Here is an 18,725-nt window from a genome sequence, read left to right on the forward strand (position 1 = left end):
AGGATAAGAAACATGCATCTGTTTAAAAAGAACACCCACAGACACATAAACACATAATATAAATATACACTGTATACTATCACTGAACATATTCAGAGATTATAAAATATGCTGTAGAATCCATAAAATCTCATTGGGGAAGGTGTAACATTGTTTTTGGTGGCAGAAAGGTTGTAATCCATGGGGCTATTTATGACTGAAAGGCTGAATATATTAAACGAATTAATTAAGAACGGAGGAGAGGGTAGCTATTCAAGAAGTCTGTGTAGTGTTTCCTCATTTAGACAGATTCTTTCTCCTGTATTAGGGTCTACTTAAGGACTGTTTATATGTTCTAATTCTTTGTTACATGAAAATGGCCAGGAAATAATTTAAGTGAGGAAAAATATAGGATAAAAAGAGTATAAAGACCTTTTTGGTATCTTTGACACTGTCCAGCAATCCATGAAAAGTATATAAATTCCCTTTTGATGGAATTTGATAGGCCCTAGTTGTAAGTCCTGTAGCACTGATATATGAATTTCTTTTTGTTTGTTTGTTTTGTTTTTGTTTTTTAATTTTATTTTATTTAACTTTACAATATTGTATTGGTTTTGCCGTATATCAAAATGAATCTGCCACAGGTATACATGTGTTCCCCATCCTGAACCCTCTTCCCTCCTCCTTCCCCATACCATCCCTCTGGGTCGTCCCAGTGCACCAGCCCCAAGCATCCAGAATTTCTTTAATTCATTCAAATAAGAGTTGTTAAAGTAAATATGGAATCTATGTGAAAGAAAGTTATATTTTGGTTTCAGTTATTTAATTTCATGATGGAAGTACTTCCCTGGTGGTCCAGTGGCTAAGACTCTGAGCTCCCAATGCAGGGGACCTTGCTTTGATCCCCGGTCAGGGAATCTAAAGCCCACATGCCTCAATTAAGAGTTGCATGCCACTACTAGAGATACCACCTGCAGCAACTAATGATCCTGCGTGCTGAAACTTAAGACCCAGTGCAGCCAAATAAGTTTTAATTAAAAATAAATAAATTTCATGATGGAGATGAAATGATCATCATAACTTTTTAAAAATAATGTTACTAATATTTTTATTATCTAATCGTGCATTTGGGTAATTATAAACAGATTAATCTCTCGGTTTTCATTTTACTCTTTTTCAGCTACCTTGACAAGCTATTCTGAAAACATGGAACGCACAAAATATGTTGGGGAAAGCAGTAAAGACTTAGGATCTGGAGGAAACCTAAAGCCTTGGCAGTCTCAAAAATCCAGCATGGATTCCTGTTTGTATCGAGTAGATGAAAACATGACGGCATCCACCTACAGTCTGAATAAGATACCAGAGAGGAATTTGGAAACCGTTTTATCACAATCAGTACAGTCTATTCCTCTTTATCTTATGCCACGGCCAAACTCAGTAGCAGGTAAGTTTTATTTTTTTAAATCACCATTTTACTGGCATATGTACTGAAATGAAGATTAATTCTGCTCTTACAATATTTAAATTTTCCGTTTATTTTCTTCAACTAAGCTATTATTTTGTGTTTGGGTAATATACTTGTGTATATCTTTTTGAACCTGGGGAAAGGTTCATGTTCCTTAAGTGACATTTTAATTCTGCTTCCAAAATACAGTTGTAAAATAAAAACATGCATAAAATCAAAAAGGAGCTTCCCGGGTGGTGCTAGTGATAAAGAACCCGCTTGCCAGTGCAGGAGACATAAGAGACTCAGATTCAATCCCTGGGTCTGGAAGATCCCCTGGAGAAGGGCATGGCAACCCACTCCAGTATCCTTGTCTGGAGAATCCCATGGACAGAGGAGCCCAGAGGGCTTCTCTCCAGAGGGTTGCAGAGTTGGACATAACTGAAGTGATTTAGCACCCAAAATCTAAAAGAGAACCCATAAAGTATATTGTCAGTCTCTTCAAAGTCTTTTCTCACATCAGAAGTCTTTTGAAGGATTTAAATCTGAGATTTTAGGTTTTAAAAACTTTGGTTTTAAAAATATAATGTGGGAATTCCATGGGGTCCAGTGGTTAGAATTTCACACTTTCACTGCCGAAGGCTCAAGTGTGATTCCTGGTCGGGGAACTAAGATTCCACAAGCTGTGCAGTGCAGCAAAAAAAAATAAAAAACGTTATTAAATTGAAGCATATTTCAGTAGAATGTACATTATCAGAAATCATCACCTATAGTTTGAGAGTGTGGCAGGCAGGCAGCAAGAATTAACTTCCCCATTCAAATAGCTAGGTATTTTCGCAATACTCTGGCTGTATTATCAAAGTAGCATCACGAGGTGCCTACATTGCCTGAGCATAACTCAGACACCACTAGCAGTCTCAGTCATAAGGGGGTGATACAGAAAATAAGTGGCTGGAATATGAAGCTGTTTTTCTTTAGCAGCTGTTCAGAACTACGTCAGGGGATCATTTTAACCCCACTAAGTTGCTGTCTAATAATTGAGACCAAGACTTTTGCAGAACAGTCAGGCACTCTGACATTATCAAAATGAACCATCATATCCGGACCTGGTCCAGACTACAAAGTCAAAGTTACATTTGTCTCTCTTACTTACCTGATGAGTGCCTAGATAGGTTTATCTCACTGACACAAGAAAATAAAATACTTACTGTAGGCAAGAGCTCCTAGTTTCCAGATGAAATTGTTTGTTATGCAGATGATAATGCGATGCTTCTTGACTTCCCCATCTCCCTTCTGAACCTTTTCTAAGCCACTACTCTGTTCCATCCTCTGGGAGACCATCAGCATCTGTCATCAGCTGTGATTATGAGGAGAATGGCTCATCCAGAACATCAGTGACTGTGGAAGATGTTAATGCTCATTTCTCAAAGAGTATTCACTTCTATATAATGACAAAATTTTCTCTCCTAGGTTATTTTAAATACGGTGATCCCCAACTGTGATGTCATTTTAGAATCCTAGAATGCTATATAACATGAGAAATTGCTAGGTAAATTCAGTTTATCTGAAAGAGAAGCATTTAGATCCTTACATAACAATGGAAGCTAAAGCTACCAACCTTCATGGTGCATCCCAGTTTACTTCTTAACTAAGCCGCAGTGACTCCTAGAGAACTCTGGCTCTGTTGAGAAGGGCCCTGAGCACTTCTTAGGAAACAGAAGTGTAAGCTTCTTGTGTTCTCTTTTGAGTTTACTGAAGAGTCTATGAATTATTTCCCTTCTTGAGCATGAATGTCTGTTGAGATTCATTATTTTGCCCAAGGCAAACACTAACATTTGTTGTTTAGTCGCTAAGTCGTGTCTGAGTCTTTTGTGACCCCGTGGACTGTAGCCTACCAGGCTCCTCTGTCCATGGGATTTCCAGGAAAGCAATACTGGAGTGGGTTGCTATTCCCTTTTCCAGGGGATCTTCCTGACCCAGGGATCAAACCCATGTCTCCTGCAAAGGCAGGCAGATTCCATACCACTGAGCCACCAGGGAAACCCAATACTAACTTCAGGTTTTACATAAGTTGCCCACATGTCCATCAACAGACTGGATGAATGGTGTACAACAAAGAAAAATAATGTACTACCACTGCAGACAACATCATGGAGAGTGCATACTGAATGAAGTATATATATTTATATAAAGTTCAGAAAAACAGCCAAAGCTATGGCACTTCTATGGTGAAAAACTAAAGTAGTGGTTACCTTTGGTGGGAATATCAATTAAGGAAGCCTTCTCTATATTGATCTGAATGGTGGTTGCCTTGGTGTATACACAGATAAAAATTTATTGAGCTAAACATATAAGATTTATGTACTTTATGTATGTAAACTATACCTCAACCTAAAAATAAATAAAGTATATGTTTAGATTCTTGTCTTTCTAAAAGGGTTTTCCCTTGTCTTTGGTTTAGAAATAGCAGTCCTAGGTGACATAACTAGATCTTTGAAAACATACCTATTTTTTAGTGCTGATTAAAAATATTCAGATAATTTCAACAACTGGTTGATTTACTTAAAGCTATCAGAAGTTTGTTTCTTTTTATTGCAAAGAGTCAGAGAAGGCAATGGCACCCCACTCCAGTACTCTTGCCTGGAAAATCCCATGGATGGAGGAGCCTGGTGGGCTGCAGTCCATGGGGTCGCTAAGAGTTGGATACGACTTTTCACTTTCATGCATTGGAGAAGGAAATGGGAACCCACTCCAGTGTTCTTGCCTGGAGAATCCCAGGGACGGGGGAGCTTAGTGGGCTGCCGTCTATGGGGTTGCACAGAGTGCGACTGAAGTGACTTAGCAGTAGCAGTAGCATTGCAAATAGTATTCCATTGTATACCTATAGCTCCTTTTATCTGTCCATCCGCAGTTGATGGACATTGAGGGTTTGTTTTTTTGTTTTTTTTTTAGCTATTCTGAATACTGCTGCTATGAGCATTCTAGTGCAAGTCTTTGAGTAGATACATGTTTTCACTTCTCTTGAATAGACATCTAGGATTGGAATTGCTAGATCATAGGGTAAATTTATGTTTAACTTGTAAAGAAACTGCCAAAGTGTTTTCCAAAGTGTCTGCGCCACCCACAGTGTCTGAGGGTTCCTGTTTCTGTGCCTCCTCTCTGCCGTTTGGTATTGTCTTACCTCTTATCATGGTTATTCTAGCAGATGTGAAATGCTGCCTTGTTGTGGTTTTAATTTGCATTTTCCTAGTGACTAATGATGGTGAGCTTATTTTGTGTGCTTTTTAGCTATTCATATATCTTCTTTGGTAAAATATCTCTTTTTTTGATGGGTCCTCTGTCTCCCTATTATTGAGTTGTAAGAATTTGTTGTATATTCTGTATACAGATCTTTATCAGAGATATGTTTGCAAAATATTTTCACTCCGTTGCTTATCGTTTTGTTTTCTTATTGGTATATTTTGAAACATAAAACTTTTTAAATTTTTTATTCCTTTTTTGAAGTATAGTTGATTTACAGTGTTTCTGGTGTACAGCAAAAGTATTTCAGTTATACATATATATTTGTATACATTATTTTTCAGATTCTTTTCCATCATAGGTTATTACAAGATACTTAATATAGTCCCCTGTGCTATACAGTGGGTCCTTATTGGTTATCTATTTTTTATCTAATAGTGCCTATCTGTTTATCCTAAGTTTCAAATTTTTCCCTCCCCCCTTTTCCCTTTGGTAACCATAAGTTTGTTTCTGTATCTGTAAGCCTATTTCTGTTTTGCAAATAAGTTCATTTGTATCACTTTTTAGATTCCACATGTAAGTGGTAGCATATGGTACTTGTCTTTCTCTGACTTCACTTAGTGTGATCATCTCTAGGTCCTTTCGTGTTACTGCAGTGGCATTATTTCATTCTTTTCTATAGCTGAGTAATAGTCCATTGTGTGTGTATACCACATCTTTTTTACCCTTTTATCTGAAACACAAAAATTTTGATGACATCAGTTTATCTGATTTTTCTTTTTTGGTGCCTTTTTTTAAATCACTTTAATAGATAGGAAACTGTTTATATCAGATATCATAACAGTGATTTTTCTTAGTTATTGGGGTTTATTTTAATTTGGATATTGAAAATTATTTACTTACATACTTAAATGTTGTCTCCTATCTTCATTTCTGTCTCCCCTTCCCCATGTTAAAACATAAATGAAAGGGATAATATTAGTCTAAATTGTTATTCCTGTAAACCTTGATTATTATGTTTTCATCTATCACAATGGTCATCTCATAACACTGGCTTTTCTGGCTAGCAGAGATTTTCCGGTTCTTAAGCTAATCATGCTTCTTCAATAGCTCTGTCCTGGGATTAGGATTAGATTAGGGTTTATACTGTCAGAGTAACATTTACTGTGTTGAACAAGATACTTCATTAGAGAATTATTTCTTGTCAGTATTGAATGTAATTCAAACTGACCACTAGTAACCTACAAGGCAAATCATAGGTCAGAAGTAGTTTGTATTGGGTTGTTTTCTCTATCTGGAAACCATGGTTTCACGTCCTCACACAGGGAGGAAGGTAAACCACATTTCTCAGGATTTCTCAGTTATTTTCAAATCTTAATAGGTTATACATTGAAAGTGTTTCCAGAATGTAGAAAGACAAAATTACTTTCACCTGCTAACTATTGGATGTGTGTAAATATTTGATAAGATCAGAGTTTCCAGTAGTTTATGTGATTAGATTTCTAAATCTGTTTTTGAAGTAAATTTTCTTAGCTCAGGAGGGTCCTCTCTTCTCATTTTAGCTCTAGAGATACATGTTTTGGACTTCCCCCGTGGCCCAGTGCGTAAACAATCTCCCTGCAAAGCAGGAGATGCAGGTTCGATCCCTGGGTCGGAGATACCCTGGAGGAGGAAATGACAACCCACTCTAGTATTCTTGCCTGAAAAGTCCCATGGAGAGAGGAGCCTGGCAGGCTACAGTCCATAAGGGTCACAAAGAGTCAGACATGACTGAGCAGCTAAGCACACAAAGCGAACACATGTTTTCCTTTACGTTCTAACATGTACATAGACGTGGTTCCCCAAAGTGGGGGAAGATCAGATGCTCAAATCTCCTAGGTGAACAGGAATAATTGAGGATTTCAAATACGAGATGACCTTGAAATAGGGGGAAATGTTAGTATATTATACTTACTAAATTGTTCTAAGCTTATGAATGAGATGGGGGTGATGAATGCCGATAATAAAATACTTTTTTTCAAACCCAGCTTTTAAATTTCCCTTCTTGTTTAAACTTTATCTCAGTGTGACTGATGTAATTATTTATTTTAGAGATTTAATGATGAATAATGATATGAAAATACCATTTGCATCACTTAAAAAAAACCTAGGGGATTAATTGTTTGATCGGTCCTTGCTGTGTTATAGACTTCTCGCTTCGGGAAGCAAAACATCCTCTTTAGCGTGAGCTTTATGGCATCTCTGTAAGACCACATCTGTCAGGGCCAGGAAATTGTCAAAGAATTTATTTGAGGCTAATGCAGGATTGAACTCTAAAGAATAAAACTGTTATTCGTAAGATTCTTGAATTTGAAAGGAATTGGAAAGGATTTGAGGCTTTTATAACACTTTTATTTGCAGGGAATAGAGTCAGCATGTATAAAATGCTGTGGTGGACTTTCCTAGAGTCGGACGGTTATGACTCTGCACTTTAATGCAGGGGACACAGGTGTAATCCCTGGGAGGGAAACTTAAGATCCCATATTTTTTTAAGTAAAAAATACTTTAAAAACACATGTATGCCTGTGGCGGATTCATTTTGATATTTAGCAAAACTAATACAATTATGTAAAGTTTAAAAATAAAATAAAATTAAAAAAAAAAAAAAAACCATAGCCACTTACAGTTTTAAACAGAAAAAGATAGATAAACCACTTTAAGAATGTCCTTGATGACACAATAAAAAATTTTTTAATGTTTATGGTGATTTTTAAAAAAAATTTTTTTTGGAGATTTTCAACTCACTACAACATAAATTGAAGAAATATAGGTAATAAAAATTTTTGAGTAATCATGTCCTTTTTATTAATTACTAAAGTAGGTCTGATTAAATAAATATATTGCTCAATTAGATTTAGCTATATACTTTTAGAAACATAAAGATTCTTAAACAAGTGAAGTCTGAAGTTAATGTACCAATTAAAAGTTTCATATGCCACGTATGAAGATAGTACTATTGATAGTACTATTTAGTGAAAACAAAAACTCTTAACTTGAATAATGAAGTGATAAAAGGTGAGTTTTGACAGTCTAGCATTAAGGCTTGGGTTTTTCCTGGAGCAACTCGGTTTTCTGAATATAAATTTAGATATTTATGCAACTTTAAATTAAAATTCTAAAATAGGAAAAAATAAAAACTGTCTTTTATTGTTTTCAAAATGTAAATCGCTATTAACGTTTATTTTTAAACCTGTTGTGTTGGAAGGAGGTAGAGAACTCTTGTGGATTTGTGGTTGCATGGCAGAAATTATCAGAGTAGGCTGTCTGTGATCATCCTTGATGTCTTAAAATGAGATTGGCAATGAATTGGAGGGATATGGGAAGCAGGAGATGTTCACTTACAACAGCTGTCCTCAGTGCTTTGTGTGAAAATAAAAGAGTATCATGGAAACATCCAACAACAGAAGTCAGTTAAAATATAAACTCTCACCATCAACTTCTTAATGTTTGGAGCTGCACATTTTCCTAAGGAAAGGATCTTAAAAATCAGGTAAATGCCAAATGGGAATCTGGGGAATTTAAATGAATCCAGTCAGAAACTGGTGGCTCAGATGGTAGAGAATCCGCCTGCAACACAGGAGACCAGGGTTCAATCCCTGGGTTGGGAAGACCCCCTAGAGAAAAGAATGGTTACCCATTCCAGTATTCATGCCTGGAGAATTCCATGGAGAGAGGAGTCTGGCAGGCTGCAGTTCATGGGGTCGCAGAGTCGGACACAACTGAGTGACTAACACTTTCGTTTTCAATCAGAAACTGTAATAAAGATTTTTACCCCCCAAAAAAAAGAAAAAAAAAACAGAAACAGGCTTTTCCACAGTCAGAATGTTGGCTTTATGAATCAGTGGTGTTGGGACAGCAGAGTGGCCTCTTGCCAGGCTGTAGCAAACATAAAGTATCATTCCAGGCTCCTGCTCGGGTCAGCCAGAACGTCAGTTATGCTACTAAAATGCGTTTGTGTAAGTGGCAACTGATATAAGAAGAAACGATTTAAACTGATTCCAAACTCTATAACAGAGAGTTGCCTCTGGAATGTCTTGTACCAAATGTTGTCTGCTGGATTTTTTTCCTGCCCACTTGTGTATTAAATTCAAGAAGTTTGTCAGTTAATTGTTCTGTCAGTGAGTCAGCTGTTCCAATCTGATGAAATCCCAGGAAAATATATGCTCCCTTTTCCACTTCCCTCTTCCTTCTCTGAAAACAAGGCCTTCCTTTTAGTGACATAGATTTTTATGGGCTTACTTTTTAAAAGCATTTTCTCTTTACATAAAATTTTTTATTGTTAATTTGTTTTTCTTCTTTTGTCAATTCACTTCAGCTAATCTAATTATCTTTTTTTTTTTTTAAGCATCAACATATATACACTACGATGTGTAATATAGATAGCTAATGGAAGCTGCTGTATAACACAGGGAGCTCAGCTCCATGCCCTCTGACAACCTGGAGGGATGGGGGGTGGGAGGAGGGGGTTTGAGGGAGGCTCAAGAGGGAGGGAACATGTATACTTATAGCTGATTCACACTGTTATACAGCAGAAACCAACACAATATTGTAAAGCAATTATCCCTCCAGTTAAAAACAAAAAAAAAAACCTGATTATCTTATATTTGTATCTGTATATGTTCATTACATATTATAGTACTAATTTAATTTGACAAAAGTATCTCGAAAGAAATCACCAGGACAATTTCACAGTAAAAGTGGCTCTATGAAGTGGGCATATGTATGTCCCCATAGATCTGTCACCAGTGTTCATGTAGAATGATGATGTGCAAGGTACCGTTGCTGCCAGCCTCCTTCATCCTTAGCCTTCAGATAACCTAGGGAGACAAAGCTGAATTTGTTATTCATTGATTGTTTAAGTATAGCCAAAATGCAAATGTGTCTGTTAAACACAATCATTTAGTCATTAGACTAGCACTTATATATGCCAGGCACTCTTCAAAGCACTTGAAAATTATCAATAAACGAAACAAAGATTCTCACCTTCATGGAACTTGCATTCTCACCAGGGAAAGTAAAATAAACATAAATAAGTAATTTATATAGTACAATAGAAAGTGATACGTGTTCTAGAAAAAAGGAAAAGGTCAGCAGTTCCTGAAGGAAGATAGTATGAACATCATTGGAGCCAAGCATGTTAGCACAGTGATGTCTGCTCAACATTAAGCAGAGCGGTGAGGGAGGTGAGGACAGAGCCAGACAGATCTCTAAATCCGAGTAGGACTAGCCTGGAACTTAATTCTGTATGGAGCATTATTGCAGGGCTCTGAATTTAGGAATGGAGTTATCGAAGATGAATCAGACATTGCCTTCTTATCCTCAGGAACTCACTGTAATCTAGGAAGAGAAGACAGACATGTAAACAATAAGCTGAATAACACAAGTTCTAATTAGCCATATATGTATGTGATTGCTGAAAGGGAGAAGCAGTTAATTCTGACTAAGGCAGCTATCAAGGAAACAGAAAAAGGGTAGCCTGAGCAAGTTCTGACAATAAGTGAAATATTTGACAATGTGTGACAGAGACTTTTTCTCAGAAAGTGGCTTGCAAATGGAAAAGATTACTGTGCTGTGACTGTGCTGAAGAATACAGCTCTGTACAGTTAGTGAAACAAGGGCCACAGCACACAGTCTCCTGGCTGATCTTCCCAATATTTGTCTCACATGCCTCTAAATACTGTATTTGAAGGACAAGAATTTTGAAGATGATTTAGCAGAAAGAAACAAAGTAAGACTAAGGAGAATAGTAAGGAAAAAAGACAGTAAAGAAATTATTTGGGATTATTTGATCAAATAGTGATGGATTCAGAGGCCAGCAAAAAAAAAAAAAAAAAAGATACTAATTGCTAAAATAAGAAAAGCATTGAATGTTTTAATAGACTTCAGTCAGTTTACTTTCAGTCGCTCAGCCATGTCCGATTCTTGCAACCCTATGGACTGCAGCATGCCAGGCCTCCCTGTCCGTCACCAACTCCAAGTTTATTCAGTCCATTGAGTCGGTGATGCCATCCAACCATCTCATCCTCTGTCGTCCCCTTCTCCTCCTGCCTTCAATCTTTCCCAGCATCAGAGTCTTTTCAAATGAGTTAGCTGTTCAGATCAGGTAGCCAAAGTATTGGAGTTTCAGCTTCAACATCAGTCCTTCCAATGAATATTCAAGAACTGATTTCCTTAATAGACTTGGGTAACCATAACTCAGTTGCAGTCCAGATTAAAACAATAGTTTCCCATTGGTTTCAGGATCTCGGCCCTGGATCAGGACTTCAGAGCTATTGTGCTTAATATTGAATATCTCTGCTTTTCCTTAGTTCAGTTTGCCTGTGAGTATTTGGACTTGTAAAGGAATGAACTGTTATTCAGCTCAGTGATTACAGTATTTTTTCTTTTTCTTCTAATGTCTTGTGTCTGAATTGAGAAATGTGCTCAATATGTTTTACTACTTTTTTTGTTTTGTGAAAAAAAAGCAATAGAACAACTGATATTTATTTTCTAGGAATTACTGAGGTAAAGCATAGTTTAATAAAACTTAAGTTCACACTAACATTTATATTTTACAAAAGCTGCCAATAACTCATCAGTGAATTTAAGAAATTGAACATGTAGAACGAAAGCTATGCCAAAAGATTTTCTAATACAAAGTAATTAAAATGGATTATGTAACTGTTACTTAGTTTAAATCTATACTCCCTGTATAGATCTCCTGTAATTTAAAAGATTCATAAATAGATATAATGTATAAAAAGAAGAGATTTTATGTTTTTAACAAAACTTTTTGCTATACTCCATGTTACGTGTTTCTATTATCATTCTGCCTACTATCAATGAAATACACATTCTCTTTTTATTAAAACATGTCAAATCATTTTAGTGTGTTAGCACCCCAGTCGGGGTAGTGTCATTGTGCCTGGCATTTTTAAATAAGAGATTAGATAGTTATCTGTTCTGGATAGTTTGATTTTCAGAATGCATAAATCAAGATTATTTTTTATTCTTCTGATATCCTCTTCCCCCCTCTGGTATGTAATGTGGTATTTGTCTTCCCTTTCTTGATTCGAGTTCCTTGGACTAAGTTTCAGAGACTTGTATTTCTTTTTAAAAACTATATGTGTAATTCAGATAAATTCCTTTTGTCTGAGTTTCCAGTAGATCCAGGTAAATAAAACAGTTGCGGTAATAGAAGAGTGAAGGGGACACGTCTCTTGCACTTGTTTTTGCATTCTTTTCTCTCTTCCTCTCCCTCTCTTCGATTTTCTCCATCTTTTCTTTTTTCAGCTCATGGAACACTTTGTAGCTCTCTGTGTGCCACTTTACATAACCCACTTTCTTGTTGTTTGCGTCCTGCCTTGTTTGGGGATGTGGACAGTGCTTCACTGGGACTCAGCAGTCAAGAGGGATCTCAGTGTGCTTCCGCTCCCCCTACTCTCTATAAAACAGTCACAGAGGCGGACCGGCAACAAAGCCCGTGAGAACAAAGCCTGGCGCATAGAAGGCCCTCAGTAAATCACCGTCGTGGAGTTACTGAACTATCCCCCAGCGCACCCTACATAGTTGGCAACAGACTGAATGAACAGTTATTTAAAACATACATTTTTTACAATTTTATTTATTTAGGCTGTGCGGGGTCTTCGCTGCAGCGTGGGCTGTGCTGAGCAGGGGCTTCTCTCGCTGCTCGGCGCTAACGCTGGGGCACACGGGCTTCAGTAGTTGCGGCTTCCGGGCTCTAGGGCACAGGCTCAATAGTTGTGGTGCACGGGCTCGTTGCTCCATGGCATGTGGGGTCTTCCCAGACCAGGGAGTGAACCCGTGACCCCTGCATTGGCAGGCAAATTCTTAACCACTGGACCACCAGGGAAGTCCTAAACAACCATTTTCTGACTGAAGTTTGGTGTTTTGTTTTGTTTTGTTTTGTTTTTAAAAAAAAACTTGTCTTCAGCACTTCCTGATTCTTGATTTCTTCACTTTTCTCTTCGTTATGAGTGGACCCAACAACTCTGAGTGTATAGCAGTGGCATTACATTCCCACTCTCTTCTACCATTTTCTCTCTTTTGTGGCTAGGTTAGGGGTTAAAAGATTTACAGATGCAATGGGAAGCCATTATTACTTGATTATCTTCAGAGAGCAACAACATGTTTTTTGGAATTCATGGACATTGGCAGTTCCCTAAATACTAACATTTCCATAACATCTTACGGGGGGGGGGGGGGTGGGGGGGGGGCGGGGAACCTGAATGAACTTTTTTGGCCAGCCCAGTATGTCCAGTTCTCTGCTCATCGTCCCGGGTGTCCACCTTTCCATTATATACATACATATACACACATGTAAACATTGTTTTCATATTTCATTCTTTACCATGAAGGGAAAATGTCGAAGATAGAGTTTCGTGATTCTTTTACAACTTAATATAATCTGGAACAGATCTCTTCACTGATGGTGTTTACACAAATGGGTTTGTGACCCAAAAGAAGCAAACACTAATCATCTGTGCTGTCAGGTAATGTGTTTGCCAGCCCGTTGGAAGTATTCTCCATAAACTCAGGCATTTGATAGTGAAGAAGGAGCTGCAGACAACTCTTGACATGTTTCTCTGGCCCGTATTTCAGACATTGATGAGGACTTTGAGTTGAGCAAATTCTCGGTAAAGTGTCTGCTCTCATTCCAAAGTTTGGAGATACAGACTAACTGAAAGTTTTCTAAACTTCTGTCTTCTGACCAAGCTCTTCTGTCTTATCAGCCACAAGCTCTGCCCACTTGGAGGACCTCGCTTACCTGGATGAACAGAGACATACCCCTTTGAGAACTTCTCTTCGAATGCCAAGACAGAGCATGGCCGGTGCTCGCACGCAACAGGATTTAAGAGGTTAGAACCACAGAAGGGCATTGCATGGGGATACCCAGGGGAAAATGGAAATGGGTGGTAGGCAAAAAGTTCCTTTAGTTCCAATTTTCACACTTATGTAAGCCTCCCTTAAGATGTGAGCATGTCACCAGTTCACTCTGCTGTCTCTAGAGAGAAAGATGAACATAAATATGTTGTAATCATCATAGAAAGGCAGTGGGATTACCAACAGTTGGAAGCACTGATTCCTTGAAATTCTGAAAGAAAGCAAGTGGAAAGGGCTGGTGTTGATGGGGAAAGTCTTTTAAGGTCTTGGATCTTAGAAGTAATTATTGATCAATTTCAGCCCTCACCCTATTTCAGGTGAATTTGATGCTGTTATGTGTTTCATTAAAGAATGCATCTCATTTACAGTCTAGTGGCCATTTCTAGTTAAATAAAATACTTTGATTTTCTTAGAATTTTAGTGCCTCTAGTCCTGTTCTGGCAGCATGTAAACAACTTATCCTTTCCCACTCAGATCCCTTCTTTACGCTCTTTGTGCTTCTACAGTCAGGCACCTGAGCTTTTTGAAGACTTTCATTTCGTTAAAACCACAGTCTAGTTGAGAAGCCTGTTATTGGTATCTCTGCTTGTGCCTCTTGTTTGCACAAATGAACCAATCTGTGATAGCCTTTAACAAACGGTCTCGCTTTTTCTCATATCTAGTAATCCATAGCTCTGTTACATCAGGTGCAGCTTATTTTATCTTTAGACTGTCTTCATCTTCGCTCTGTTCTCCTCACCCCATCCCATGCTTTGCTACCATATGCATAGTTCACACAAGAAGGGACTCAAAAAACACATGCCTGCTGTCCATTCTGGAAGTCATTATGCTGATGGTTTTTCATTGATGGCTAGGCAACTATGAGCATGAAGTAATTGGTTGTGTTGCTACAGTTACCATACCTGTCATCAACAATGGTGAGTTGATACCCTCATTCATGGTTTTAGTTCCCAATCTTGTCCATCCTGCTTTTCATCATTTCTTCAGTTAGCCACATACTAGTTGCTTATCCCAGAAAGTGGAATTACGTCAAGTACTATTTTGATGCTGGTAGATTATGTCCAAAGCCTGAATAAATTTAATCAAAGAGCAAATAAATTATTTGTGCCAAGGCCAAAATGCATGGCTATAATAAAGAAGATTGGCTACAAATGTTAATCTTATCTAGACCTTCAGATTTGATTGAAAATCTGCCACATTAGCATAACCTTACATTACATTCTGAAAAACATACTGATATTGTTGATAATATTTTCTCTTTTGCTAGTCATTAAATAATGGGTTTGACACTACATCAAAAACAAAATTAATGACGTGTATTTTCTGTATAATGCAGCTGTGTATTTTTTGGTAGTGTACTTTAAAATTTTTTTCTAATTGGAGGATAATTGCTTCACAATGTTGTATTAGTTTCTGCTGTAAAACAAAGTGCATCAGCTGTGTACATACACATATATACCCTCCCGCTAGAGCCTCCCTACTACCTTCCCCACCCCACCCCCATCCCACTCCTCTAGGTCATCAAGAGCGCTGAGCTGAGTTCTCCGTGCTGCACAGCAGTTTCCCGCTAGCTGTCTGTTTTACAGATGGTTCAGCTGTGTGTTTTTGAGACCTCTTCATGTTGGGCTCCACTGATACTTGATGGCACATGTCTGCTTTTAGTATCTAAAGATTTAGTAAGATCTTTGACAAATACACTCTGGTGAGTTTGATGTTTACACATAGATGTCAGCTGTGTAAAGAATACAACAAAAATCTTTTCCATTTCACTGAGCTTCAGCCTAAAGTGCATCCAAAGATTTTTTCCAAAACGTACCTAAATCTTTAGGAAGCTCTCCACCTGAATAATGCATTCCTCACAAAACTAATATCCTATCCCTTGCAGATAGGGTTTCAACGTACTGTTTACATTCATACTTAAAGATGGAGTTTGTCCATTGTAGGGAAAGAGCAAATCAGCCAAGATGGCGTGGTCAGTCTCCCTCGCCCCACACCCTCTCGCTCTCGCCCCACATTTTGTGAATAATGATATGTAACAGCTAAGATCACTTATAGCACTGCACACGCACATCACAAGGTACTCGCTTGACCACAGGCCACGTATGTTCTGTAAGCAAATATAAGCTCCACCTGAAAAAGTCCTTGTGGCTGCATTATGGTAGTGAGGCTGCGTTAAGGCTGTGTCCACTGGGTCAACCACAAGAGGAGAGAATACAGCATTGTCTGCCGCTGCAGCTGCCGTGCCACTCAGGAGAGAATAAACGTGTTTGCAGTTCCTAGGACTCCTTGAGTTTTCTTCCAGCTTCCCTGCTCCCACCTTGCCTACCCTGGGCTCAGTGAGCAGTGTGCACAGGGAGATACAGTGAGACACTTGGTGTAGTTGACAGGATCAGCGAGACATCCATTGATGAAGATGCTGCGATATTATGATATTAGTGTTTCAGTTCCTTAAAGTTGTCTTTTCTTTTGCGTTTTAGCAGTCAAAGGTTGGAACATGCCATCCAGATGAGTGCATTAATCCATGAGATGAGTGTTTACTAAGAAGTATTTTGTCTTCTAAAATTAGTTTGTTAATTTAGAACTTTGAGGCCCTAGACAATAACCTTCCCTCAAAAACATGTTATCTTGATTACTGTTTACAAGTGAACTCTGTAGCTTAGACATCGACAAGAAAGGAAAGCAAATGAGGACAGACTTCCTTGTGTTTCTGTAGACCTGTTTGGCAAGCCTTTATAATTTGTGATTGTTATATCGAAAACATTACATTTTATTATAGATATAGAATCATTGTTTTCCTGGCATAATTTTAAAAAAACATGTCACGTCACATTTTCTAATTTTATTTAAAGGAACATACAAATTGCAGTTGTATTTCAGTTTTATATCTTTCCCTAACTCTGGTTATGATTGAAGTAAAGGAGCTTTACCCCCAAAAAGTAATAAAGTGATTGAAGACCTTTTTTAGTGTACATTAAGATATATCTTTCTGCATTAGAGATATATCTTTCTATATTTTAAAGTATAACTCAAACAAGTCCTGTTAGATAGTTTTTCAATCACAGTTCTGGTTTTAAATGAACCTGAATCTTCACAGAAGGTAGTTAATGGTCATGTACAATGTAGTATATCCAGTAGGTATTAAAATTATGGACAGATTTCAAGTATAGAGATTATCTGAAATAAAATCCCTTGAATATATGAAGAGGTGGCAAGCATTGGACACGTCATACAGGGGTCCCATACTAGTTTGTTTAGAGCAGTGATTCTCAAACTTTTTGGTCCCAGGAACTCTTTACACACTTAAATTATTGAGGACCCTACAAAGTTTGTGTTGTGCCAGTTATACAAATTGGTATTTGCCACATTAGAAATTAAAACTGAGAAATTGTTAAAATACTTGCTCTTTTTTTTTTAAATAGACCCATTGTGTGTTAACATCATGTAAGCACTGAAAAATTCCACCCTACCCTTGTGAGAGAATGAGAGTGGAAAAAGGCAAATAACCTCTTAGTATTATGAAAAGAGTGTTGCCTTTGTAGACCCCTAAAAGCGTCTTAAGAAGCCCCAGGGGTTCCAAGATCACACTTTAAGAAAAACGAATTTAGAGGATACCATTGTAATTGACAATTAGTTTTATGCCTTTAAGGATCACACAGTCTGTTTGCAGAAATCTGAAAAAGTGTAGTTTGAGAGTTGGTTAGAAGTTATTCATGGACATGGCTTAATAGTATAGGCATAGTTCATTTAGCAGTTACCTTAATAATAACTGCAGTTGTTTGACCATAATAATAGTCTTTTGACTGCTTGAAGCAAAAGTTGCTGGGATAATCCAGGAGCTACAGTTTGGATCTTCAAGTTGGGCATTAGTATTAACATTTGCTTCATTAGTTAAAAAAAAAAAAAACACCTTTTTTTTTTTTTTCTTCACTTCTCAAGACAGCTGTTTTGAACAACTGTTCTAGCAAAATTTGTTTCCAGAGACCCAGCCCAACAATGAGAAGGAGGTCACATGAGTGCACTGGTCAGAGTCTTAGTTCAGCAAGTTAGTAGTTTCCTAGCTGGCAACCATCCAAGAGCTTGAACTCTAATGACAAAAGGCTTATAGTAGATTGTGTCCTAGTGCAGAGGATACAGCTGACCAACCTACTGCAGGTGCCTTTCGGGTCCCAAAGCCGGAATGTCCTTGACAGATACTAATTTGAAACCTTCAAGTGTTTAACTCAAGTCTTAAAAATTGTTTTGAGGGTCCACTTTTAATTTAATCACACTGTGTAAATGAGTTTCATTCTAGACCTGAAACTTCTCACTCTTTCTGACCATCCTAATGGAATCTCTTTTTCCCCAGAAAAAGACGGAAACTAAGTTTGCTGTCCAGTAAAAGGAAAGAAGAGGGTGTTGGTTTTTATGGATAAATGTTGTAAATCGTATGACGGAATATATAAATGGAACCAGGGGCGTTAAAATACGCAGAGCATACCATAGCATAATGACTTTGAATAGTGGTAGCTACTTGGGGTAAATTAATAACAGATTACTAATGATAAGATGCTGGAAACTGCCTGATATGAAATCACACTGTTGTGCTTAAAGAGATTATACGTTCCTTATTAAAATTTCATTTCTCGATATGTGTTGGTTTCCTTAGGACTTTTACTAAATCCCATTACATAAATAGCCATTCACAGGCATTAGATTTAGGTAATAGCAGCTTTAATAGATACTAGGTTGGCGGGCGTATATGCAAATGATAGTCTTGACTCACTGGCAGAACTGATGTGAAACTGACCCTGCCACAGTTAACTTGGCTTTGTCAAAGCAAAGAATTGAATTTTTATCAAATAAAATCAGTGCTTCATGCCATTTGTGAGTCCCTTCCTTTTCCAAAACAGTGACTCCTTTCTAAAGATGACTAAGATGTATGTCATGAAGCTAATGAGCTTGCATTAAACCACTGAGTCACACATCCCTGAGGTTGCTTAGTCATCTTCATCATTGCCTGGCTTGCTCTCACATTTACAAGGGGATATTTCCATCAGTCTTTTCTGCCTCACTGTTCATTGTTTTATTTTTACAAGATTAAATTTCTTTCTTTTTAGGTAAATTGAAAATCCAGAAATAAAGTTGCATGCGCATAACTGCC

At 37.6% G+C, this 18,725-nt stretch overlaps 1 protein-coding gene across 10 annotated transcripts in view; it reads left to right on the top strand.

The window, feature by feature from the left end:
• TANC2 (tetratricopeptide repeat, ankyrin repeat and coiled-coil containing 2) overlaps window positions 1-18,725 on the top strand; it is a 363,890-nt gene that overhangs the window by 235,948 nt on the left and 109,217 nt on the right. For all 10 annotated transcript variants that reach the window (XM_027517571.1, XM_027517573.1, XM_027517574.1 and 7 more), the window contains 2 exons: window positions 1,160-1,423; window positions 13,435-13,560. In XM_027517571.1, the coding sequence (XP_027373372.1) occupies window positions 1,160-1,423; window positions 13,435-13,560 (390 nt within the window). The remainder of the gene's footprint in view (window positions 1-1,159; window positions 1,424-13,434; window positions 13,561-18,725) is intronic.

The sequence above is a fragment of the Bos indicus x Bos taurus genome, chromosome 19 (genome assembly GCF_003369695.1).
Source record: "Bos indicus x Bos taurus breed Angus x Brahman F1 hybrid chromosome 19, Bos_hybrid_MaternalHap_v2.0, whole genome shotgun sequence".
Classification (NCBI taxonomy): Eukaryota; Metazoa; Chordata; class Mammalia; order Artiodactyla; family Bovidae; genus Bos; species Bos indicus x Bos taurus.